At 41.3% G+C, this 25356-nt stretch overlaps 1 protein-coding gene across 3 annotated transcripts in view; it reads right to left on the minus strand.

Moving 5' to 3' along the window:
* The window catches only part of ARHGEF26 (Rho guanine nucleotide exchange factor 26), a 122469-nt gene that overhangs the window by 28068 nt on the left and 69045 nt on the right, over positions 1-25356 (minus strand). For all 3 annotated transcript variants that reach the window (XM_046003503.1, XM_046003502.1, XM_046003501.1), the window contains 4 exons: positions 24389-24518; positions 20314-20388; positions 11547-11636; positions 4679-4833 (listed from right to left, as the gene is read on the minus strand). In XM_046003503.1, coding sequence (XP_045859459.1) covers positions 4679-4833; positions 11547-11636; positions 20314-20388; positions 24389-24518 — 450 coding nt within the window. The remainder of the gene's footprint in view (positions 1-4678; positions 4834-11546; positions 11637-20313; positions 20389-24388; positions 24519-25356) is intronic.

Raw genomic sequence — 25356 nt, forward strand, 5'->3', positions numbered from 1 at the left:
TAGGAGAGACCCTGGAGAAGGAACAGGTCTGAAGGAGAAGATGTAGATGAAGGTAACCTATGAGTCCTCCAAATGGAGGTGTTCGAGTCACATGACCAAGACGACATTCCAAAATTATGTAAAATGGCATCAGTCAATGTTAAAATTAAAAAAAAAAAAAGGTGTGCTCTACAACTGCCTTCAGACATCATTCTTAAGCACATTTATTTATTATGTGATCATAATCTAACAGTGGTGATGGGCTGGGGGAGTGTAGGGAGTTGAACTGTGTCCTCCAAAAGTCTGCTGAAGTCCTAAACCCTGGTACCTGTACAAGTGACCTTATTTAGAAATATGGCCTGTGCAGATGTAATAAGTTATGGTGAGATCATCCTGGAGTAGAGCAGGCCCTAAATCCAGTAACTGGTGTCCTTATAAGGAGAGAGAGATTTCAAGACACACTGAGACACAGAGAGAAGGCCATATGAAGACAGGCAGAGAGTGGAGTTACGCTACTCCATGCCAAGGAGTCCCAGGGGCCACAAGGAGCTGGAAGAAGTGAGGCAGGATTCTCCACAGAGACTTCGGAGGGAGCATGGCCCTGCAAATATTTTTATTTTGGACCCCTGCCTCCAGAACTGGGACACAGTCCATTCCTATTGTCTTGAGCCACCCAGTCTGTGAGACTCTGCTATAGCAGCTGAAAAGAACTAACAGAGAGGGAACTGCTTTTACATCAGAAGAAATTGGGGGGAGGGGATTAAAGCCAGAGAGAAGGCACCCAAGGAGAATAAGGCAGTGAATTACCTCACAAAATCAGACTTTTGAGAGTCTGAACCTATTTAGGTCTTAGATTCAGTTTTCGCATTTCAAATGTACACATAAAAGTACTTGGCCCCTAAGGCTGGACATGGGGATGGTCTGTGCACTGTAATGGATAATAATAAATAGGTTATTATTCAATACTCTAGGAGTATAACGTGGTAGTCTGCTCCCCTATTACAGTATTACTGTTGGTCCTGTGTCAGGTCGGACAAATTTGCACACCCCTCTATCGTGAAGGCAGTACTCGTTGACAGTCTGGCATCACCGCGGTTCAGCGGTTCTCAAATGGCGGCAATTTGCACCCCCTCACCCAGGGATATACAACAATGTCTGGGACATTTTTTTTTTTAAGATTTTATTTATTTGACAGACAGAGATCACAAGTAGGCAGAGAGGCAGGCAGAGAGAGAGGAAGGGAAACAGGTTCCCCGCTGAGCAGAGAGCCCAACATGGGGCTTGATCCCAGGACCCTGGGATCATGACCTGAGCCGAAGGCAGAGGCTTTAACTCACTGAGTCACCCAGGCGCTCCTGTCTGGGACATTTTTGGTTGTCCCAACTGAGAAGGAGAGGCTACTGGAAAGTAGTGGGTAGAGACCAGGGATGCTGCTAAAACATCCTACAAAGCACAGAGCAGCCCCCATAGCAAAGAACTGTCAGGGGTGAAGAGTGCTGAGGTGGGGGGGCACCTGGGTGGCTCAGTCTGCTAAGCCTCTGCCTTTGGCTCAAGTCATGATTCCAGGGTTCTGGGATCAAGCCCCAAATCCGGCTCCCTGCTTCACGGGGAGCCTGTTTCTCCCCCACCCCACACCCTGGCTTGTGCTTTCTCTCTCAAATAAATAAAATCTTTTTTTAAAAGATTTTATTTATTTCTTTGACAGAGAGAGATCACAAGTAGGCAGAGAGGCAGGGAGAGAGAAAGGGGGAAGCAGGCTCCCTGCTGAGCAGAGAGCCCAATACAGGACCCCAGGATCCTGAGATCATGACCTGGACCAAAGGCAGTGGCTTAACCCATTGAGCCACTCAGCAGCCTCAAATAAATAAATATTAAAAAAAAAAAAAAAAAAGCACGGAGGTGAGAACTCTGCTTTAGAAGTACCCACATAATCTGCAGTCACAGCTTCAACTACCAAAGAATTCACTTTCTCATCCAGAAGAGCCTAACAGGTCACATATCCTTCAGAAATGTGGCCGAAGAGACTATTAATACAGTGACCCAAAACCAGTCCAGGGCTAATGGAGACTTGAAACTTCCTCTAGTAGTCTTAAAAAAAGGTGAAAACCCCTGCCCTAGAGGACAGCCCTACAGTCACTACCAGCTCTGCAAGCCTGGCACTCACACACAGGTCACAGAGCCGAGGCGGCCGCACCAATAGCCATCTATGGAGCGTGCTCAGCGTAAACCAGCTGCCAGACTGGGTCGGAGGAGGAAGAGGAACCGCTCTCCCAGGCGGTCTCCCCGAGTAGCCAGGAGCCTCCCTGAAGTTGAAACCCCCGGAAGACCCAGCAGCTAAGCCCCTTGGCTGAACCCTGGAATTACAATTAGGCAGTGGGTGGCTGGCTCGGCCCTCCAGAGTTGGCACAGGTAATCATCCTTTATCTGTACCTTGCAGCCAAGCCTAAATTACTGCTGTCTTCAAAGCTGTCGTATCTCTTTCGCTGCTGCCTCTGGCATGCAAAGCATTCGCAGTTGCCTCCTTGAAGCTACAGGGTAAATACGGCTGCGCATACTGTACATTTTTAACCGAGCCTGTTTATCAAGTCTCTGTGGTCTGCTTGTCACCGTCACCGTGAATTCAGGTCATAAACAACTTGAGCCTTCAGTGCTATTCTCCTAGAAATATGAGGAGCTCATGGGGAAGGGCAAAAACGAAATCCCAGTTTGGTAAAGGCAAAGATAGGTATCAAGGTTGCCCTCTTCATTGGAGCTATACATATATTTTTTTCTTTCACTTACTAATAATAAAAGTTCAAACATACCTGAGCAAATAAATGTGGGAGAGCTGTGAAGGCAACACTACCTATAATGACAAATATCTGCCGTGGAGGGCAAAAACACATGGCTGAGTCGAATAGCATATACCTTAATTCTCAAGTTCAAAAAGTCTATTTACTGGGGAGTTCTATGCAAGTTTGAGAATAGAAGTTGTGCTATATTGGCTTGAATACCCTTAATGTTTTCATGAACTCACTGAAGACATCATAATCAAAGCTACATTTACATTTAAGATCAGCTTCGTCCTGTCAGCATATATTTTATCAAGAAAATGAAAATTTAGTTCCAGCTTTTGGGCCACTGAGACAGAACAAATATTTCAACAGCTGGAAGATGTTAAAAGTCCAGAGTAATGGCATTTGAAGAGTCATATATAATTACTTTCTCCTAAAAACAAAATATCTCAAAGAAAGCCAAAAATACAGCCTATCTCATAGGAAACCAAATAAACATAAAAATACAAAATTATAATCCCTCTCCAATTTTTATTTATCAAATTCACTTAGCAATCAGGACTATTGAAACTATCCCAGGTAAGAGAAATAATTTCTTCTTGAAGTTATGGCTACACTATTTTCCTAAGTATGAAAAACAGTAAGTTTTTCAAATACGTTAAGTATTTGTCATAGTCGTAGTACGGCTTTTCAGGATAGACTGTACATAATTTTCATTTCAGCTGGATGCCAAGCAGCTGAAATAATGCATAATACAGGCGAATTAAAAGAAGCAAAAAGAAAAGTTCATACTCTGTTTCAATTTAGCTTGAATTTTCAAGCTGAAAGGTCAGCAACTCAGAAGTAGAATTTAAACTATCTCATCATAAACCTGCACATTTATTTTATACATTCATAGAGGACTGTTACCAGGTTTCTCTCCCCCTTATCTATCTAAACTGTACCCCATGAACTACTCTTACACCCATTTTATGCCAGCAGTTCAGCCCACCATCATCGCCTTCCTATGTGGAAAAATACCACAGATTTATGTTGTTTCTCTAAGTTCATATTCTAGAAAAGATGGAATATTTACAAAGGACCAGTAAAAAAATACTTAGCAATCCTACAAGACACTGAGTACACTTGATGAAGAATGTTCCCTAAAGAAAGACAGAGTTGGGGCACCTGGGTGGCTCAGATGGTTAAGCCTCTGCCTTTGGCTCAGGTCATGATCTCGGGGTCTTGGCATCGAGTCCTACATCAGGCTCCCTAATCAGTGGGGGGTCTGCTTCTCCCTCTGCCTCTGCCTGCAGCTCCCTCCCACTTGTGCTCTCTCTGTCTCTCTGTCTCAAATGAATAAATAAAATCTTTAAAAAGACAGAGCTGAGGGGAGTGTGCATGTGTGTGTGTCTGTGTGTGAAACACTCTCCCAGCTGACTGACGTTATCGCCTTCAGAAGGAAGTACTTGTGTACCGCTCTCATTCTGCCAGTCACAGGGAGAATTCTTAGACCAGTAGCCATTAAGAGCAGTGGGTTTCAAATTAAGTTACAAACACTCAAATTGTGTCCCAGCTTGTTCTCAACTGGAGCAACTTTGATGTGTTTTCTACAAAAATTCTATGGCAGAAGAAGTGTGAAAAATGCTGATGGTGAATAATACGAGTGCTACCTCCCCAGGGATGTCATGAGAATCCAATGATAAAATGTGTAAACTGCTCAGAACAGCAGCGTGCACACTGGAAAAGCTAGACAGAGGTTGGCTGGAATGATATGAGTCTCGACTGGGTATGAAATTTAAAGTGAAACATGGATGCTGCTTCCACACGTGGAAACTGTAAGTCTAACATCACAAGCTTTTAAAGGATCATCAACCCTAAAGGACATTTGAATTACAGAGCTTTACAACCAGATGTACGGCCAGCAACATCACAAAGTGGCTTACCTTTTCTTCTTGGTGATAATGAGCACGTCGTTAAAGAGGAAGAAGTAGACTTGCTGTTTAGATGTCCTTCTTGAGAAAAGCACGGTGTCTTCTACGTAGGCTGTCAACTCACCTCTCTTGACCAACCACCGGGAAGAGGAGACTAAAGGAAAAGGCTACAGAAGGAGAAAAACTCAGTGTATGAAGCCAAATGAAAGTCCTTTTAAGATTAAAAAAAAAAAAATTTAAAAAAAAGATTATTGGAGGGGAAGTTAAACTCCCATCTAAACAAACAATACATATCATGGTATACATCATGACTTTATAAGTATATAACAGTGAAATATAATTAAGGAAGTACAGTATATTCTCCAAGAGAAAATGAAAGAAGAACAATTATTTCCCAATAGAAAAAACCATTGAGTTGCTTATATGACAATTAAAACTCAATGAGAAAATATTGGGACAGCCCAAAATTATTACCCTTCTGTAACTCTCAAAAGATGGACAGGGAGTCACTTAAAACGGAAAAGCCTCAAAAGGAAATGTCAATACCAAACTGCTGCTATTTTAAATATCACAGAACAGAACCTGAAAACTATAGTTACGAGAACCAAAAAAAGTCTGCATTCACTTTATCAACTAAAAGGATTTTATTCAACAGGAAAAACCCTACAAACTATGTTTTGTCTACTGATATTTACTTAGTCATAGTCTGGAGAACACCTGTTCTTAAGTTTATAGTGGTTTTCCTCATGGAAATTCATCCCTGACAGCATCAGGCCACTTTCTCATTATGCAAACGATGTTCTTCCAAAATAATCCATCTTCATCTCATAGAAAAGGCTGTATCCAAGGAATTACATACTGCTTTTTCTTTATTTAGTGCCCAGTTTCCAACTGAAAAACTCTCAAAACTACAGAATAATCCTTATCCTTGAGTTCTTTATTTTTTTAAGTTATCAGAAATGCTTATTGCCAAAAATCTGATTTTAAAAACTATACCCAGAGAATAAGCAAAAGGTCTTGGACACATAAAACATAGCTGTAATAGTACCAAAGGCCATCCTTTTCAGGGAACAGTGATTTAAAAATAGCTAGAGGAAACTGAGGGTATAGAGAAGAAATAAGAAAGCTAAGAAAGGATTTCATACACACACACACACGTTCATATATGCATTTTTTAATTTTATAAAGGGACTTTGATAAGGAGGTTGCTCATCAGTTATAGACTATTTTCCTGAAGGTTTAAAAAGGATGATGAAAGATTATGGTTGACCTCAAACTTTCAAAGCTGGCTATTAAGGGAGTTCAGGGAGTTTCCAGCCCCCAAATCTCAAATCAAACAATTATCCAACTGGGATGACTGAGACTTAAAAGGCGATAGCAGAGAGATGCTTAGACAATTCCCACCCCAGCGGTCACCACAAGGGATCACGTGTCGGGTTTGGTCCCGTGAAAGCGTGCAGTTGTGGAGAACACAGAGCTATCTTGCTAGTGCGTATAAGCCTACAGGATACACTGAGGGCATTCTTCAGCTAAGGTCCAGCGTATACGCCACCCTAGAGCAGTTCTTGGTTCAGGAAACGGGGGAAGTAGATCTTTTATTCTATATAGTTTTTAAAATAGATTGATTTTTATGGATTCCTCACATTCCATGAGGCAAAAATTAAGATCTAAAATCAGCAGCAGTTTTCAAGATGTCAATGCTTTTTTGAAAGCAAAAATCTGGCATTGTAAGTGTTGTTTGTTTCCAAATTTACTATTAGGAGATTAAACTCATTTCAATAGTTTTGGGGGTTTTTTGTTTTTGTTTTTGTTTTTTTAAAGAAGAAACTACTAAAATGACCAAAGAAAAGAATCCAGACAATCCACAGTGGAATAAATGAATTCCCCTAGTTAAGAAACTCTGACTAGAACCAACACTAGAAAAGAAATACATGAACAAAAATATTTCCTTAAAAGTCCTGAAATAATTTCTATGGAGAAAAGACTTTTCATTCTTTTTGGTTTTAAGCAGCATCTTAGAAAACTAGCTTCTGCATAAAATTTAACTAATTTTATAGGCCAGCAAGACAAAGAAGAGTTGCTGAAGAATAATTTTTTTAGTCAAGATAAAATTAATCATTTAAGCATTTTAAAGATTTATTTATTTATTTGACAGAGAGAGAGAGAGAGAGATTACAAGTAGGCAGAGCAGCAGGCAGAGATAGAGGGGGAAGCAGGCTCCCCACTGAGCAGAGAGCCCGATGTGGGGCTCGATCCCAGGACCCTGAGATCATGACCTGAGCCGAAAGGCAGAGGTTTAACCCACTGAGCCACCCAGGCACCCCATTTAAGCATTTTAAAGTGTACATGTAATTCGGTAACTTTTAGCACATTCACAGTGCAATGCAATAATCATCACCACCTAATTCCAGAACATTTTCATTACTTGAATGGTAAGTAATCAGAGAGGGAGAAAAACCAAGAGAGAATTTTAACTATAGGAAACAAACTGAGGGTTACTGGTGAAGGGATGGGGTAACAGGGTGATGGGAATTAAGAAGGGCACGTGATGTGATGAGCACCAGTTGAGGAATTACTGAACTCTACATCTGAAACTAGTGATGTACTATATATGTAGGCTAATTGAATTTAAATGAATAAATAAATAAATAAATAAATAAATAAATAAATAAACCCCTATATGCAGTAAGCAGTCACTCTCCATTCTGCCCTCTCTCTCCCACCCAGGCTCTGGCAGCCAGTAATCTACCTTCTAACCCCATAAATTTGCCTATTCCAGATAGTCCATTATCAACAAAATTATTGAATACAAGACCTTCAATGTTGGCACGTATCAGAACTTTAATCCCTTTTTGTGGCTAAACACTACTTCACTTTATGAATGTAGCACATTTTATTCATCAGTTCACCTATTTTCTTGACGGACACTGGTGTCATTTCCACCTTTTTGGCTATTATGAATAATGCTGCCATGAACATTCACATAAAACCTTTCATTTGAATGACTGTCTTCAATTCTCCTGAGTATCTACCTAGCAGTGGAATTGCTGGGTCATATGGTAATCCTACTTTAACTTTTGAGAAGCCACCAAACTGTCTTCTGTACTGCACGGGCTTTTTAATACCTCAGGCTTCTGCATTTGTCCACTATATCTTGGACTTCTAGTTATTAGCAAGGTCCCCGAATAATGACCAGGAAACCTATCCACCCACCAATACACCACCCCACTCCATTACACTTAATTTATGGTTCGTCGTCTAGCCCAGCATCCTCAACTTCCCCAAGTGATTATTCATAAGGAAAAACTTTGCATTACAAGACAAAAAAATAATCCTCCCCAACTCTGTGGAGGCAACTTTTAGAGAAAGCTGGGGTCTAAAGGAAAAAACACTTGGATCTGAGGCACAAACTGGTGTCTGATCTTAATTGGTGACCAGCTTTTTCTCCAGAGCCCTCATTTCCTTCCTCCTGCCAAGGTTCTTGGATGGAAAGTCTAATCTCTTTAAACAGTTTCACTTCTTATTCACTCTTCATCCCTCTGCAACATGCCTACCAGGCCTATGAAACTATTTCTTTTTTTAATGTTAAGTTAGTCACCATATAGTACATCATTAGTTTTTGATGCAGTGTTCCATGATTCATTGTTTGCATATAACACCCAGTGCTCCATGCAATATGTGCCCTCCTTAATACCCATCACTGGGCTCACCCATCGCCCCCGACTCCCCTCCCTTCTAAAACCCTCCATTTGTTTCCCAGAGTCCATACTATGAAACTATTCTGACAAAGAATCTGAATATTTACTACTTGCTTACTGTCAATCAGATCTGTTCCAAGTCCTTTATGTAATTAATTTAATCCTCATAATAATTCCCTAAGGGAAAGTAACTATCATCAGTCCCATTTTAAGGTTCAGAAAACTGAGACATAAAGTAATGCCCAAACTCACAGAGCTAGTAGCCACTGGAGTTATTTTCTAATTTGCAATTTCCTAATGGTTTTTTTTTTCCTTAACTTTTTCTTATCTCTCTGAGCTTATACGCTGAAGATACTTCTTATCTATATGTGAGTTGCAAATATTTTTCCAGTTTGCTATTTCTCTCTCTACTTTTTTAGGTCTTATATTCTCTTCTATAGAGAAATTTTTAAATTTTTTTTATATATATGAACTTACCAATCTTTTTTAATGACTTCTGGATTTGGAATAAGTTCAAAAGGCCTTTCCCATGTTGCTGAAGTGTCGCTTCCCTGCTTAGAACTTTTCAGTGGCTCCCAAATGACCTTGCTCAGCTGTTCCTCTTGGCACATAAGGCCCCCCAATGTGAGCTGCTGTTTACTGCTTGGCTCTGCCTTCTCCCCCTGCACCCCATGCCTATCCACACTGGATGCATACACTTGCTGGGCTACAGCAGCTGAAGCCATGCCCTGTGCATTTGTTCTTCCTTTTTACTTCTAGAAGACCCTTCCTAACTCACCTTTCAAGATTCAGCTCAAAGGTACCTCTGGTATGAAGCCTTGCCTGACTGCAACTAGCTCCCCACATGGCCCTGTATGCTTCACGGGTAGGGCTGACCACCCCTTCCCATTGAGAGTGTTCTCAAAAAAAAAATTGTCGGGGAGGAACGAAACCATAAAATTCACTCTTAACTACAGAGAACAAACTGAGGGTTGCTGGAGGGGAGTTGGGTGGGGGGATGGGCTAGATGGGGGATGGGCATTAAGGAGGGCACTTGTTATAATGAGCACTGGGTGTTGTATGTAAGTGATAAATCACTAAATTCTAAAACAAATTTTTTTAAAGAAAGGAGAGAGGTTCTCAATTGTCTTCCATCCACAGTGACAGCAGCAGACGTTGCAGACTCCTGTGTACTTCAGGGGTCTCCTAGTAGACTGTTAAGTTTCCTGAGGGCAGGGATCAGGTTTTGGTTTTCCGGCTGCCTTCCACAGACAAAGTGCTCACGAAATTTGTTGAAGCAACACATGTGCTTGGATAAATCATTTGACTTCTTCAAACAGCTATAGCTTCTCATCTTTAAAATGAACTGAATAAAAATGTCCACTGTTGTCCATAAAGTGCTATGGAAATAAGATCCTCAGATTTTACGTATTCCTAAGTAGTCTGAATTAAGGGCCTTATTGTAAATCTAAACATAGAATATCTTCCTTTAGGCTTGTAAATATTTTAATCATTGAACCAAAAGAAAACAAAAAACACAAAATTCATGAACTCAATTAATGTCAATCATTTATTTTTAAGGACTCTTGGGGTAAGCATTTTTCAATTACAAATTAATTTGGGGCTCTAAAGAAACAGAGCTTAAAGATATCTCAAGCCAACAGATTTTCAGTGAAGAAAAAAAAAGAAAAATGATCAGGGAAAGGATTTATCATCTTTAAAAATCAAAATGGTTAGGGGCACCTGGATGGCTCAGTGGGTTAAAGCCTCTGCTTTCGGCTCAGGTCATGATCCCAGGGTCTTGGGATCGAGCCCCGCATCGGGCTCTCTGCTCAGCAGGGAGCCTGCTTCCTCCTCTCTCTCTGCCTGCCTCTCTGCCTACTTGTGATCTCTGTCTGTCAAATAAATAAATAAAATCTTTAAAAAAAAATCAAAATGGTTAGGAATTTATAATCTTCAAAAAGGAGGAGATAAAACTTTTGATATCTAGATATATTTTCTAAAATACTTAGAAACAAATTACCGAGAAGCACAAGTTTCTCTTTGAGGGACGGAGGAAAGATGGGTTTGGAAATGGCTATAAATTTCTGTAGAAGGCCATTATGACAAACTGCATAGTGCATTTGTTTTTCACAAGTACACATCATCTTCCGTTCTAAGAATTATGTGTCACGTTCCTGCCTCTCAACCGTTGTAGTCAGGATGTTCTGGTGAGAGTTTACACTGATCTTCAAGTCAAGACACGGGCCCCTCTGCCTGATTCCACCACCACTAGTCCAGTGACCCCTTTAACAATTAAGTATTCTCTGGGCTTTATTTTCCTCATTTATAAAATAAAAGCATACAGCTCTACCGAACCAGTGGTCCTCCAATCGTAGCAGCAAGGCAGAGAATCTCCTCTCCGCACAAGACCATGAAATGCTGATCCCTTTCACAGATATCTACCATGCAATTTAGGAGCACTTTTACTGAAAAAATACGACTAGTCACTTTAAGTTGCTTAATTAAAGTTACAAGTTACAAAATACAACAGAATCACAATCGTATGAGCCCACATCCATGTAGAACTCAGCTGTGAGCCAACAAAGGACTATGACCCAGATTTGCCATTAACGGTCATTTTCTCCTTTACACATCCTGTCATCCACTCCTCAACAGTATCGACAAGCAGTGAGAGGCAGCACATACCCAAAAAAGAATTATGGAAGAAAAATTTGAAAAGAACACTCCACGAACAATCTTTTTCTTTTCTTTTTTTTTCAGACTGGAAGAGGAGTGTCTTTACCTAATTGAAGAGAACACGTGCTACAATTAATTCATGGATTTTGTTTGTTTTGCAGGACACTTTGAGAATAGTAATGAAATCACCTTTCCATTCTAAAATTCCTTTTTTTTTTTTTTTTTTTTTTAACTACCCTTTTCCCTAAATTTAGGGAGGCAGGGTGAGGGAATGTGCTAGTTAGATAAACCTAACCTTGTGGCCTGGAAAAAGGCAACTTTATCTGGTGACCATAAGCAGGAGCGGAGCTGCCTGGAGCTTCTGCGATGCCCTCAGCCAGTGCAGTCCCTCTCCAGTCAATTTATGGCCCTTCTTTGAAAAGCAAATTCCTATGCACTTTGTTGCCCTCAAGTATCTGTCTCTATTTACATAAGATTTAAGCAAGAGCGGTAATAAATCTGTTTATGAAGAAACACAAGAATACCTTAATTTTAAACTCCAACTGGGAGTTAATCATGTACATCATTTCAGTCCTTTCCATCTTCCGCGCTCCTTCATTGCACAGTCGAACCAACTGAGAACAAAGAAGAAGAAGGAAGGTTAAGAGGTCAAGGAGAGAAAGCTCAATCTCAAATGCAGATCTCTCGCAGGAAGTAAGTTGCACTTGGGAAGCTCCAGAGACTCACTTCTGACAGTTAAAGAACTCACAGTCTTACACAGTGAAGACATTGTACCCAGTTATAGATGGTGTCATTAAGATGTGAAGACAGAGGGGGAAAAAAGTCCTGAAAAGTCTCCGGGACACATGTGCTCTGAGGGCTCTCCCACAGTCTGGTCTCTGACCTTCTGTTCCTTTCCTTTGTCCTTCCTTCTCTCCTTCCCCAGGGAAACCTCAGCCAGCCTCAGGGAAAGCTTTTCCTCTCTCCCTACTTCCAAATCCCCGAGGCTGGGGCAGACTACCAATTGCAAAGGCAAATTTTAAGCAGAGTCCTACCTGCAAAGCATGTGACCAATATACAGGGTGCCAAAAGAGGGAAACACCTTGGGTGGAACCCAAGCCCAACACCTTGGGTGGAACCCAAGCCCAGCACCTTGGGTGGAACCCAAGGATCAATGATTTTTCAAGGATGGCCAAGCTAAGGGGAAATTCAGTTTAACTAGAACTACTGAACTACCTAGGAACTGAAAGTATTCCAAGACCTTTGGTGGGGACCTGTGATTTATAATAAAAAATTTATTTGGTCTTGGTTCTTAGCTCTCAGCACAGTCCCTTCAGCCCTTGTAACTTCCAATATAAGAGCCAGTGGGGCATCTTTAGTTATAATACGTAGTTCTGTTCCCAGCTCCTGAAAGCTCCAAGGCTATAACGCTGAAATGAGTGTCTTCCCATTCCTAACAAGCCCCTTTCAACCACATCTGAATTTACCTTAGTGAGGTAGCTTGTAGAAACCCCCTAAGGATAAGGCTGGTTGTCAGGGGAGCCAACCAAGTGATTACAGAGAGGGTTGTAACTTTCAGCCCCACCAGATCCTCCCCAACCAGACTTTGGGGAGGGGAGAGAGCTGGCGATTTGCTTGACCACTAATCGTCAATGATGGAATCAATCATGCCTACAGAATGAAACCTCCATAAAAATTCGCAGACTGTGAAGTTCAGAGAGCTTCCAAGTTCGTGAACAAGAACACATCTGTGTGCTGGGGGACTGGTGAACCCCACACTCCATGGAGACAGAAGCTCTGGGCTTGAGACCCTTTCAGACCTGGTCCTGGCGTTGGTCTGGGCACAGTGAACACCACAAGCAAAGCGCTGATGATGGTAAAGTGATTCTGTGCCTGAGAAAGGAAAAGAGCCTGACACAAGGAAGATGGCACAAGACGAAGGGACAAAGGCCGGGGTCAAAGCACACAAGTTCTTAACGCATCTGGATTGCATTCCAAGTGCAAAGAGAAGCATTACCCGCAGGCTTTCAGCAGGGGAGCGATAGGATGCAATTTATGCAACAATCATAGGCTTTCCCCAATGTGTTTGTTCAATTCCCTACTGATAGACGCTTAAATGATTTCCAATTGCTTAATAGATTTCTAGATTTTGGGGTACCCCTATCTTCAGTTACAGCTTATCTTTCAGTCTGAACCTAAAGTCTACCAATGCAGGGACAGATGGCTATACCTGGTCACAACCAGGGGCCTAAAACACCTGGCGTAGGGTTAGGGGCGATGGGAAACTGCAGTATGCTGAAAGGATTAGGATATCTCTGAGTGAAATCTACCTAGGCAGCCATGGCTCCGGACATTTGCACAAATTCTCTTGAGGAGTATGTTCACAGCTCTCATATCTATGTTCCTGGACTTGGTCTGTCCCCTGGGTTCTACCACCAACTACCAACTATCTATATGGCCCACAGGCAGCTCGAACTCTAAAATGAGAATGACCAAACCTACGCACTCCCTTCATCACCCCCTCCCTGTGGCCCCGTGTCCTCTAGGTCAGTGACTAGTTCCAGCATCATCCACCTTCCCAGTCCGAACCCCTGGCCCTCCCTGCTCTCAGTCGCCTCCTTCTCCTTTGCCCTCTGTAACATTTCCCTCCCTTTGCCTTGTGCCCAGAACTCAGGCCAACCCCCCCCCCCCACTTCCCTGGTTTACTGGCCTACTAATTCTCTGCCATCCATTGCTCCTACCCTACCCTTACACATTCTGATGATAACACTATCAATCCTTTAAGTTCAAATCTGATCATGAAACGCCTGGGCTATAAAATCCCTAGTAGGCTCCCCTGAGCTTTCAGAATCATGTCTTAGCAACACCATGATCTGGCAACTGCTCTTATCCTGGACCTCAGCCCTACAAAATTTCTGGTCAAACACCACATTCCATCTTGCCTTTGCCCTTTTGCATGTGTGATTCCCTCTGCCCGAACACCCTTTAGTCCACTCTGTCCAACTGACTCCTTCTTATCTAGATTTATAACCCCCTACCTGTCTCTCAGGACTTATCTGGGACAGTTTCTCTCCAAAGAGAATGGAGAGCAGAGATTGTGAGATTTCCACATTTGTCAGCCTAGTGCCCACAGCCCAGCACCTAAAAACACAAGGAACACTCAGCAAGTGTTTCTGTGTAAACAGCCTTCAGACAGTTTGTAAGTCACTTAAAAAGGGGGGGGGCAGGGTGGAGGAGCAATTCCTTTATAATTATCCTATTTTAAGATGAGAAGGGAAAATGTCATTATTAAGTTTGGGTTATCATCTCACTTCCTAAACTTCCAAATATCGATTCCATCAGCAAAAGTCCGTGGAGTCAGCCACCACAACAGAAGACAAGGTTTCAGAGAACATATTAAAAACAAGAAAATTCCCCAAATGTCTTAAGCAATGGTCTCATCAGTGGAGCCCATTTTAATGACTATTTCAAAGGGACAAGAACTCGTTTGCAAATGTGTGCTCTGGTGTTTTTATTAAAATCAGGCTCAGCATATTAAAATAATACCTTCCTTCAGCAGCTGTCAAAGATTTATTAAATTCAACTCACTAACTTTTTTTTTAAGCCAAATTTATTTAAAAAAAAAAAAAAAGCTCAAACCTTCTAACAAAGAAATGTAAATTTAAAATATTTTCAATCTATTGAATTCACAAAGATTTTTTTTCTAAGAGCTTATTTATTTGCAAGACAGAGATCACAAGGGGGGTGGTGGGGGAAGCAGGCTCCCTGCTAAGCAGAGAGCCCAATGCTGGGCTCAATCCCAGGACCCTGAGATCATGACCCAAGCTGAAGGCAGAGGCTTTAACCCATTGAGCCACCTAGGCACCCCACATTCATAAAGATTAAATGAATATATGATGCTGGAAGTGTGCAGAAAGACAGACATTTACATATCTTTTGGTGGCCATGGACTTGGGAGCAACCTTTCTTGAAGGCACTTGGGGGCCTTTAAAAATACCTAAATTTTTTCCCAATAAACCCACTTGTAGAAACTAGTCTTCAGAAATAATGAGATGAGCACAATCATTTATGTAAGACAATGTTCCAGGCAGTACTAGTAGAATAGTAAGTGAAATGGGTACCATAAGAATCAGTTTTTCTGGGTACGTTTATACCATATATTGGTATTGGATTAGACATCCCATTGAAAGTATACGTAGTAGAATGACAACAGTCATTACTCTTTTTTTTTTAAGATTTTATTTATTTATTTGAGAGACAGCAAGAGAGAGCATGGGGCTGCGGTGGGGGGAGGGAGGGAGGTGTGGAGAGAGAGAGGGAGAAGCACACTCCCTGCTGAGCAGGGAGGCCAATGTCAGGCTCCATCCCAGGACTGTGGGATCAGGGCCTGAACTAAAGGCAGATGCTTAACCAAGTAAGTCACCCAAGTGACCCAACAGTCATTACTTTTGACAAAAGTACCAATATATTTTATTTTCTCTTACCTAAATTTTCCAAGTTTTCTATAATGTACACTTACTAGTTTATTTTCAGAGTATAACTTTGTAAACCTTAAAGCAGTACTTCGAGTGAAAATAGAAACCTGGTGAATCTTTCCCTTCCACACAGTCCAAAGCTTGATGTATATGATTCTGGGACTATTTCTATACACTGGTAACTATACACGGGTAACATACATACGAGCATCAACACAATTGATTATCTAGATGTCATTACACCATCTGTATTGCTCTGCAACTGAATGTTCCTTGCGTAACGATATAGCTTAGGGATCCTTCCAGAGGAACAGATATGTATGCCTACCTTTCTGCAAATGGTGGAACCAGTAAGCTACAGAAGAAGATTAAAGAGAATTGGCTATTTCACTACCAGGAGAAAAGCTTATAACTTAACAGATCTCCAAACAGAAGTAGCATTTTTATGAGGAGATAATGAAAGCAGTTAGTCCCTTCAGGAGAGTAAATGCAAGAAGAGGGCAGGAAAGACTTCCCTGGCACAAGAAACCCACCTCCAACCTCCCACTCCTTGAACCTCAGACACCACTCTGCACCAGCTGAACTTGAGATTCCCTGGCAATCGCCCACCCCGTAGCTCCACCCCAGTATGGGAACAGAAAATCGGGAAGTAAACACATTTTTATTTAACAGAAACATCTTTCTTGTTTTTGAGTTGTTCGAGGAGGCCAGTAAGTCTTTCCAAGGTCCCAAATTCAGTAAGCACTTACGATCACTTCAGCAATGTGTATGAGGAATTTCAGTGACATATTATTCATATTATGCAAATAAATTTCATTAGCATTTTAATTACCAGAAAAGATATTACTCATTTTTTCCAAGAATGAGTAACTATCTAGAGACACTTGCCCAAGGGCCTTAAGTAGTCTCCTTCTAAAAACTTGGACCCTGATATACCAAGTGTCACTCTCTAAAATAAATACTGGAAACTCCTACTTTCTTTCTTTTCAGCTAAAGCAAACAAGTGAAATTCTGCATTTTAATTTTGAACAACAAATGCTCTATTTATACACTATTTTTGTTGAAAGTACTGATACTGTTCTCCCAGAATCTTTAAACCCCATCAGTAACCTTGAGAAATGAAAAAGAAGTTAATTCCTGAGTTGGCTGTATTAGTGGTTTTAGTTACCATACACCAATAGGAGACTCGGGAAATAATTCTGATGTTCATAACTTGTGCTCAAAAGAGGGAAAGAAATGCAGAGAAAACAAGTCACTAGAAGGGCATTTCTTCACAGAAAGCCTTTTATATATTTATAGTATCAGATTAAGGCAATTCACTGATCCATTACATTTTTGCCCGCCTTTCCTACAAGTACCAGTGTCAAATCCGGTGAACAAGAGATACCTGAAGGAATGTAGTGGTTTATTTTAACTGGGGTGCGAAATTCTTGAAAAACACTAAATATCATTCCTAGCTCAATTCAACAATTAGTAGTACAGCCTTCCTCTTTCCTCTTCTGTGTGAATTCTTTTTCAACTTCTCAGTAACAACCAAGTAAAATCTGACAAAATTTCTTGCAAGTCCAATGCTAGAAGTTCATTAGTAGCTTTTCCTAAAGACCCTCCGCCTACTGCCTCCAGGAAGGCAGCACAGGATGCGGGGTCCTGCAGGAGAGACCCACTGGTGGTGGGACCTTAGGTCACCTCACATTTGTCAGGCTGTTTTTTCACTTAGTGTTTACCGAAGTGGGATGTGCACATCACTGATGGGGCAAGAGGTGAATTTTAGCGGTTGACAGATTGCTATGGTTTCATTTTTGTATCCCTCCAATTCATATAGTGAAATCCTAAACCCCAAAGACAATGGTATTCGGAAGTGGGGTCTTTGGGAGGTGCTTTAAAAGTCATGAGGGTAGGGGCACCTGGGTGGTTGAGTTGTTAAGCGTCTGCCTTCAGCTCAGGTCAAGATCCCAGGGTCCTGGGATCAAGCCCCACATCGGGCTCCCTGCTTAGCAGGAAGCCTGTTCTCTCTCTTCCACTCCCCCTGCTTGTGTTTCCTCTCTCGCTGTGTCTCTCTCTGTCATATAAATAAATAAAATCTTTAAAAAGAAAAGAAAGGCATGAGGATAGAGCCCTAATGATAAAAGAGGCTCTACCAAACCCTCAGCCCCTTTTACCGTGTAAGGCTACAAGAAGAAATCTGCAGCCCACCAGAGGACCCCTCACCCGACCTTGATCTTGGACTCTTCAACCACCAGGACTAGGAGAAATAAATTTCTGTCACTTATAAGCCACCCAGTCTGTGGTATTTTGTTACAGCAGCCTGAATGAACTAAGACAGAGATAAACTTACTTTTAAAATCTTTAAAAAAAAGAAAAAAAAAGATTAAAATAAAGATGTATATTAGGGGATGCCTGGGTGGCTCAGTGGGTTAAGTCGCTGCCTTTGGCTCAGGTCATGATCCCACGGTCCTGGGATCCAGTCCCACATCAGGCTCCTTGCTGGGCAGGGAGCCTGCTTCTCCCTCTGCCTCTGCCTGCCTCTCTGCCTGCTTGTGCGCTCACTCGCTCGCTCTCTCTCTCTCTGACAAATAAATAAATAAAGTCTTTTAAAAAAATGTATATTAGAATAATAACTACCTCACCAAACCCATGATTTTGTAGGTATTATTGGCAAAAATGAGGATATGTAAAACAGAGTCAACTCAGTTGATCAAAAGTAACAGTACAGGGGCACCAGGTGGCTCACTAGGTCAAGCAGCCGACTCTTGATTTCGGCTTGTGTCCTGATCTCAGGGTGGTGGGATTGGGCTCCATGCTCAGCAGGGGGTCTGCAGGAGCATTCTCTCTACCTCTCCCTCCGCCCCTCCCACTCACTTTCAGTCTAAAATAAATAAATAAGTCTTGAAAGGAAGAAAGAGAGAAAGAAAGAAAAACTACCTCACAGAAACTGGTGCAAAAATGTACCAGACCTGGGTGGCTCAGTGGGTTAAGCCTCTACCTTCAGCTCACGTCATGATCTCAGGGTCCTGAGATCGAGCCCTACATTGGGCTCTCTGCTCAGCTGGAAGCCTGCTTCCCGCCCCCCCCTCTCCGCCTGCCTCTATGCCTACTTGTGATCTCTGTCAAATAAATAAATAAAATCGTAAAAAAAAAAAAAAAAAAGTACCAGACTCGCAGGTGGTGTGGTAGCTACAAGTGGTTTGGGAAACTTCTGGCGCTACCATTGTCTCTGTCCCCCTCTGCCCAGCTCACACAGTATCTTCATTGATTCCTACACCTACTGCTTGCTCTCAGCTCAACATTTCTGTCGGCATTGAAATGTACTCACGTTTTCTCTAATCTTTGGACACACAAAAAGACATTCCCACACTTCCCTTTTAGCTGCAGCTCTCTCTCTCCATGCACAGCCCCAGTGTTGAAACAGCAGCTACACTTGCTGGCCAGCGGCATCTCCGCACCTCCCACTCATTCCTCAACACACGGCAATCCAGCTTCCACGCCCACCAGCTCCAGGACACAACTCGCCTGATGATAAATCCATGAACACTTCACTCGTTATTCACCTTATCTTTCAGGAGCACTCAACCGGGCTGACCATCCTTCCACCAAATCATCTGCCATTCACCAGGCCATTATGGTTTTCGTCCTTCTTTGGTACGTTTTGTTTTTTAAGTCTTCTCTCGGGGTACCTTTTCCCTAAACAAGATGAATGGTGGTGGTGGTCTTCATGGTTGTGTTCCAGACTCACTACTCTTCTTACTTTACACACTCTTTCTGGGTAATCTCATCTACTCTCCCAGCTTCAGAAATCATCACATGCCCATGATTCCCAAATCCACGTCTCCAATTCCAATCTCTCCAATGAGCTCCTCGCCTGTTTATTCAGCCAACCTGAATATTCTATAAGAACTTTTATTGTCACATATCCAAAATGGAACCCGTCAACTTCTCCCTATGTTTCTATTATAAAGGTAAATAAGAGCATCCATCTAGCTGCCCAAGCCAGTGACCATGATCTTAAATACACTTACCCAATCAATCTCTGTGCCCACCTCCCCAATATTATACATCGCTTCTCTACATCCTACTATACATCCATCAAGGCCACTGTCACCTCTAGCCTAATCAATACAAAAGCCTCACAACTGGTCCCACCCCCACTGTCACCATTACAACACATGAATAGATACCTTCTATATCATTGTAAGACAAGGTCCACACTTCCCTAACATTGGCTCCCCAGTATTCTCTCCTAGACTGGGCTCTATAGCCACATGAAGAACATGTTAGTTCTTCAAATGCCCCAAATATTTTTCTTGCCTTTGGGTTTCTACACATACCCAAGACACTCTCTTCCCCACCAAGCCCTGGTTCAGAGCTCAGCTTGCTTTAGGTTTTAGCTAAAACATCATTCCCTACCGTGTCACTCCCCATTCTTTATTGTAATTCTTACTTAACACCTGCTTTCCCCTTTACACAGCACGTCGCACGAGGACATTAACCACAACTGTCTTACGTTTACATCACTGTATTTTCAGGGGTTGGCATCATGCCTGGCACAGTAGTTGATACTCAGTAAACAGCTGTTTAATGAATGAAAGAATGAATCAATGACTACCCAGACACCAAAAGAAAATGAGATCTCTATTGGCCCTTACAGCAAGACCGTGTAAAACAATAAAAATACTCACTTCATTTGAGAACACCAAACATTATTTTGTTTCTCAAGCTCCCTAAAGAATGCTATGTGAATGGCTTTGAGAAGTCCCAATGCTCAGCCTCAAACCCAGATGTGTGCTCTTCTGAGATACTGAAGGGTTTACTGAGGGACGAGGTAGCTTTCAACAGTTACCTTGCTCACTTCCTTTAGCGCTCTTTTGCAGATCTCATACTTTGGAGAGTCCTTCGGTGTTTTCTGACAGATAGTCTGCAGTGAAGTAAAAAAAAGAAAAAAAAATAAATTTATTTTATTAAGTAAAATAAAATCAAGGTCCAGTCACATCCTCTTATTCATAGCAAACTTAACAATGCTGAACATGACATTATGGAAGAGTATGAAGATTACATTAAAATCCGATGACAAAACTAGGAAACAGTCTTTAAATGCACAGGATCCCAGTAAATCCAGGGAATGATTAAATAAGAGAATGGACTTCAGAGGTGGAGGAACCTGGTTTCAAATTCAAGTTCTGTACCTTACTAGCTATTTGACTGTGGGCAAGTCACCAAACCTACCTCCAGAAGACTCAGTTTCCTCATCTGTAAAATGGGAATAAAGCCAACTATGTCACAATGCTATTGCCAGGATTAAATGATAATACATGTACAGTTCTTTATGAGTGCCTATCATACAGTAGGCCCTCGATGAATGGTAAAACTAATTATTACCATCATCATCATTACTCAAAGTAACTATGTTTGTAGATAATATCACTGAATAAAAAGATCAAGAAAAACAGGCCGCTGAATCTTCTGTTTCTCTTGATATAGCTATACTGCAATTTTTGTGATGCTAAAATTGACTTCAAAGAGGGTTAATTCAAGGTAAATGGGAATACAAATAATTTTTGAAACCATAACCATTCAAAGGCAATGAAATCATCTCAACTGTTAAAAATGTTCATCTCAAATTAACACGTTTAACTAACTCTCCAAATGAAGCAAAATTGAAGAGATGATGCTTTAAGTACATTTAGATTCTGCCCAGGTGGCCAGATTCTCACATTTTGGGAAACTGATTACAGCAACAGGAATCAAACAGAGATGGAAGGTAAGTTTGGAACTGGTACCTTGAATGTACATGAGTACCAGACATACAAATCTGGAAGTCAGGTGTCAGGATTGTTACATAATGCTATGTGAGAAGCAGAGTGTCCCATCTGTGGACTTTTGTCAATGGTTCTCACATTTTTGACTATGACCCACTGTAAGAAATCCATTTACATTAGCAACCAGGACATGTGAACATAAAAATGAAAAAAGGTCTTTTAAAAAATAATATTTAATCACATCATGAACTGTGTATATATCACATTCCATACATTGTATTCTATTTCATTTTTAAAAATATTATTTTTATTTATTTGAAAGAAAGAGACACAGATAGCAGCAGAGATAGTAAGAGAGCAGGATCAGGGAGGAAGGGGAGAAGCAGGCTCCCCAAAGAGCTGAAGGCAGATGCTCAATGGACTGAGCCACCCAGGTGTCCCTCTGTACCACTTTTTTAATAAATACTGTTTATGGTTCAAAAATCAATTTCATGACTCACAAATGTATACAGAAGCAGTATGAAAAATACTGGTTTATGTCCCTAAAAGCTGGCATTCTGAGTCCTAAGCTGTCTTTGCACACTTCAATTTTATGTAAAATTTTGTGTATACTGAATTTTCTAGGGAGAATGACTCTAGCTTTACTCACAATCTCAGAAGAGTCTCTGACCCAAAAAACTTTTGAGCCCGCTGGCCATTCACAGCATTAACCTCCAACATGGTACAACACAGTATGTTAGACTCTATGAGTCCCAATCCATTCAAGCAATTTTCTCAAAATTAAACAGAGAAAATACAGAAGGCTGAGAGATCACAACATAAACAGAATCTGAAGAAATATGGCTAAAATACATGATCGGAAGAAAAAGTACCCTAAAAATTCATAACATTGCAAGAAATGTACCCATTTCTCATTTTAAAAAACAGCAAAATTTGAAATAATATTTCTCTAGATCAAAGTTTCATATTTTTATGAAAGTGTTTTAAGTCTCATAAAATAAACTCTTTTTTAGTGACTTTTTACTGCTGATAAAATCTTATGGAAGAAAGTACAGTAGCTGCTCCTCAAATGTATCTTTGAAAAATTCACCATATTTACATGACTCAGGACAAGCCTATACACTATATACATGAATTTAGTTAAGAAACACTGATTGTCTATTATTGTCAGGCTTAACATTTACTACTTCATTCATTTTCATGCCAACCCCTCAAGAACTTATTACATTTATGCTTCAGATGAAATTGGGCAGTTTGCCAGGGATCATACTGTAAGTGGGAGAGCCAGAATTTGTGCCCAGATCTGCCTTTCTCCAAAAGCCACATGGCTTCTCGCACACCAAGTTTACCTTCTCTCAAGATGCTGTGAATGTTCAGATGGGGAAAAAGACAATCTGCTCAGAAGGGCACTGAGGAAGGCTTCATGAAAGAAGGAGCATTAGAGCTAGTGCCTGAAAGACATGCTTGTTTTAGTCACAAAGCTGAGAAGTGACAGTCAACGGCAACGTGAACAAAGATGCAGAGTGGGAAACTCAGGGAACAAGTGTGGAGGGAACCTACAAATAAACCTTTTTTAAACCAAAATTTGGTTTTGACAACCTGGCTGCATTCTATCCTTAGACATGAGAAATGTTATTTAAAAAAAAAAAAAATCAGGGGCACCGGGGTGGCTCAGTGGGTTAAAGCCTCTGCCTTCGGCTCAGGTCATGATCTCAGGGTCCTGTGACAGAGCCCCACATCGGGGCTCTCTGCTCAGCGGGGAGCCTGCTTCCCCCTTTCTCTCTGCCTGCCTCTCTGCCTACCTGTGATCTCTGTCAAATAAATAAAATTTTTAAAAAAAATCAGAGAACAAAGTTTTCAAAATTCTGCAAGTTTCCCAATATTAACAAGGACAGAAGTTCCAAAATCACAAAGGAAACGTAGGTAGGTAGTAAACTGAGATGAAGCTGCAGAGCAGCAGGGTGTTGGGAATCCTGAAACAACCAGCCCCCCACCCCCAACCAGCCAGCAGAGCCAACGAAGTGACTGGGATCACATGCTTTTACTCACTGCAAAATGTCAGTGCTTTAAGGAAATCTTTGTGAATTTATAACGGAATATGGAAAATGGAATTTATCTTGTAGCCTTACTCAATCATAATTCTTTGCTGTATTTTTATCCTGTGTTTTGACATGCAAAAATCAAATACATTAAAACTGACATTTACATCACGATCCAATTTTAAAGTAAAACTACAGCAAAATATTTTAACTTGATCAAAAAGACACAATTTGGCCCACCAGCCGGATGGGAGCTGTGCCGGGCCACCTGGTTCTTCTCTTAGTCTTTGAGGCTGTGGGCTGTCCTCCCAACTGCATTTCAGACCAGACAGTCTCTACTCGATGCCCCCAGGCATGTCTTGCCACCATTCAAAATCAAATCCTTGTTTGCTTCATGAATGTTTCCGAAAATAAGGACACTGGCCTTTCCTCACCCTCCTTTGTACAATAGAAAATGAGGGCAAGTGCATGTCTTCTTTTTTTTTTAAGATTTTTATTTCTTCATTTGACAGAGACACAGCAAGAGAGGGAACACAAGCTGGGGAGGGGGGGGGGAGGAGTAGGAGAGGGAGAAGCAGGCTTCCTGCCCAGTAGGGAGCCAGATGCGGGGCTCGGCTCGATCCCAGAACCCCAAGATCATGACCTGAGCCGAAGGCAGAGGCTCAACAACTGAGCCACCCTTTCTAGTGCTGAAGAGTGTCTCATCCCCACGTGCAGCAGAAGCACCACAGCCTCTGGGAACCCTCCAGGGAAGGGATCTTGGTGATCAATCTGAGAAAAGTGAAGATGTTAAGTGACTTGCCCAAGCTCACATGCCTAGTGGCTCCGCTGGAAACGGAATCCAAGCCCCTTGTCTTCAATAAGCCAATATTTTTCCCATTTCAAAAAATGTTAAGTGAGTGATGTACTCTGAAATCTTCAGAGCGCCCACACAAGCCTAAGTTGAAGGTAATTTCCAAAGATATTAGACACAGTGAGACTTTCCAGCACTTAAATTTAGTTGGAGGAATTTGAAGAAGAGCTATAGTACATTGATTTAAGTGAAATAAGAATAATTTTCTTAACCAGACTGATAGCAGCACAGCTACCCACAGAGGAAGAGCCATTAGTCATGTCTTACATCCATGAGCAGGGGCAGGCGAGTCACCCTCTGCATGGGGAGAATGAGGAAGGAGATCATGGGTAAGTTCCTGCAGTCTTCATGGGACTCAATTCGTGACAGTACTTCCTTAAAAGATGGGTTAGTGGCTCTGAAAAGAAACAAAGAAAGAAGAAACTCAAAATACTTCCTCCTCAAGTTAAGAAGTAAAAACATATCCCAGGCCTACCTCAAAGATATGGTGGATTTGGTTCCAGACCACTATAATAAAGCAAATATTGCAATAAAGCGAGTCAAAGGAATTTTTGATTTCCCAGTGTGTATAAATGTCATGCAGTCTATTAAATGTGCAAGAGCATTATGTCTTAAAAACAATGCACATAACCTTAATTAAAACACACTTTGTGACTAAAAAATGCTAACCATCACCTAAGCTCTCAGTGAGTCATAATCATTGACCACAGATCACTGTATCAACTATGATAATAATGAAAATGTCTGAAATATTGTGAGAATGACTAAAATGTGACAGGGACACCAAGTGAGTAAACATTGTTGGAAAAATGGCACCGACAGACTAGATCGACGCAGGGTTGCCACCAACCTTCTGTTAAAAGTGAGGGAAGTGAAGCACAATGAAACTAGGTATGCCTGTATAAAATGTTCTGATAAATTCACATATTGGATTTTTTAATATATAAATCAACAAACAATGACATAGACACAGATGGCCTGTCTACCTTTTATAGTAACGACCGAATATAAGATAGGCGTTGAAGATATCAATATGGACAATGAGAAACGTACGAGCTAGAAATTTACAGAAGTGGGAAGTAAATGAATGAAGAGGCAATGATATTGAGTTACAGGAGAACCTAGTCGCCTTTCCTAAATCTGGAAAAATAAAGTGAAAACAAACTGAAATTTAGCTCTAACTCAAGGCTTTGTTTTCAAACATGTAATTTGCATCTTCTACAGTTATCAGCGAT

This window comes from Meles meles, chromosome 4 (genome assembly GCF_922984935.1).
Source record: "Meles meles chromosome 4, mMelMel3.1 paternal haplotype, whole genome shotgun sequence".
Lineage (NCBI taxonomy): Eukaryota > Metazoa > Chordata > Mammalia > Carnivora > Mustelidae > Meles > Meles meles.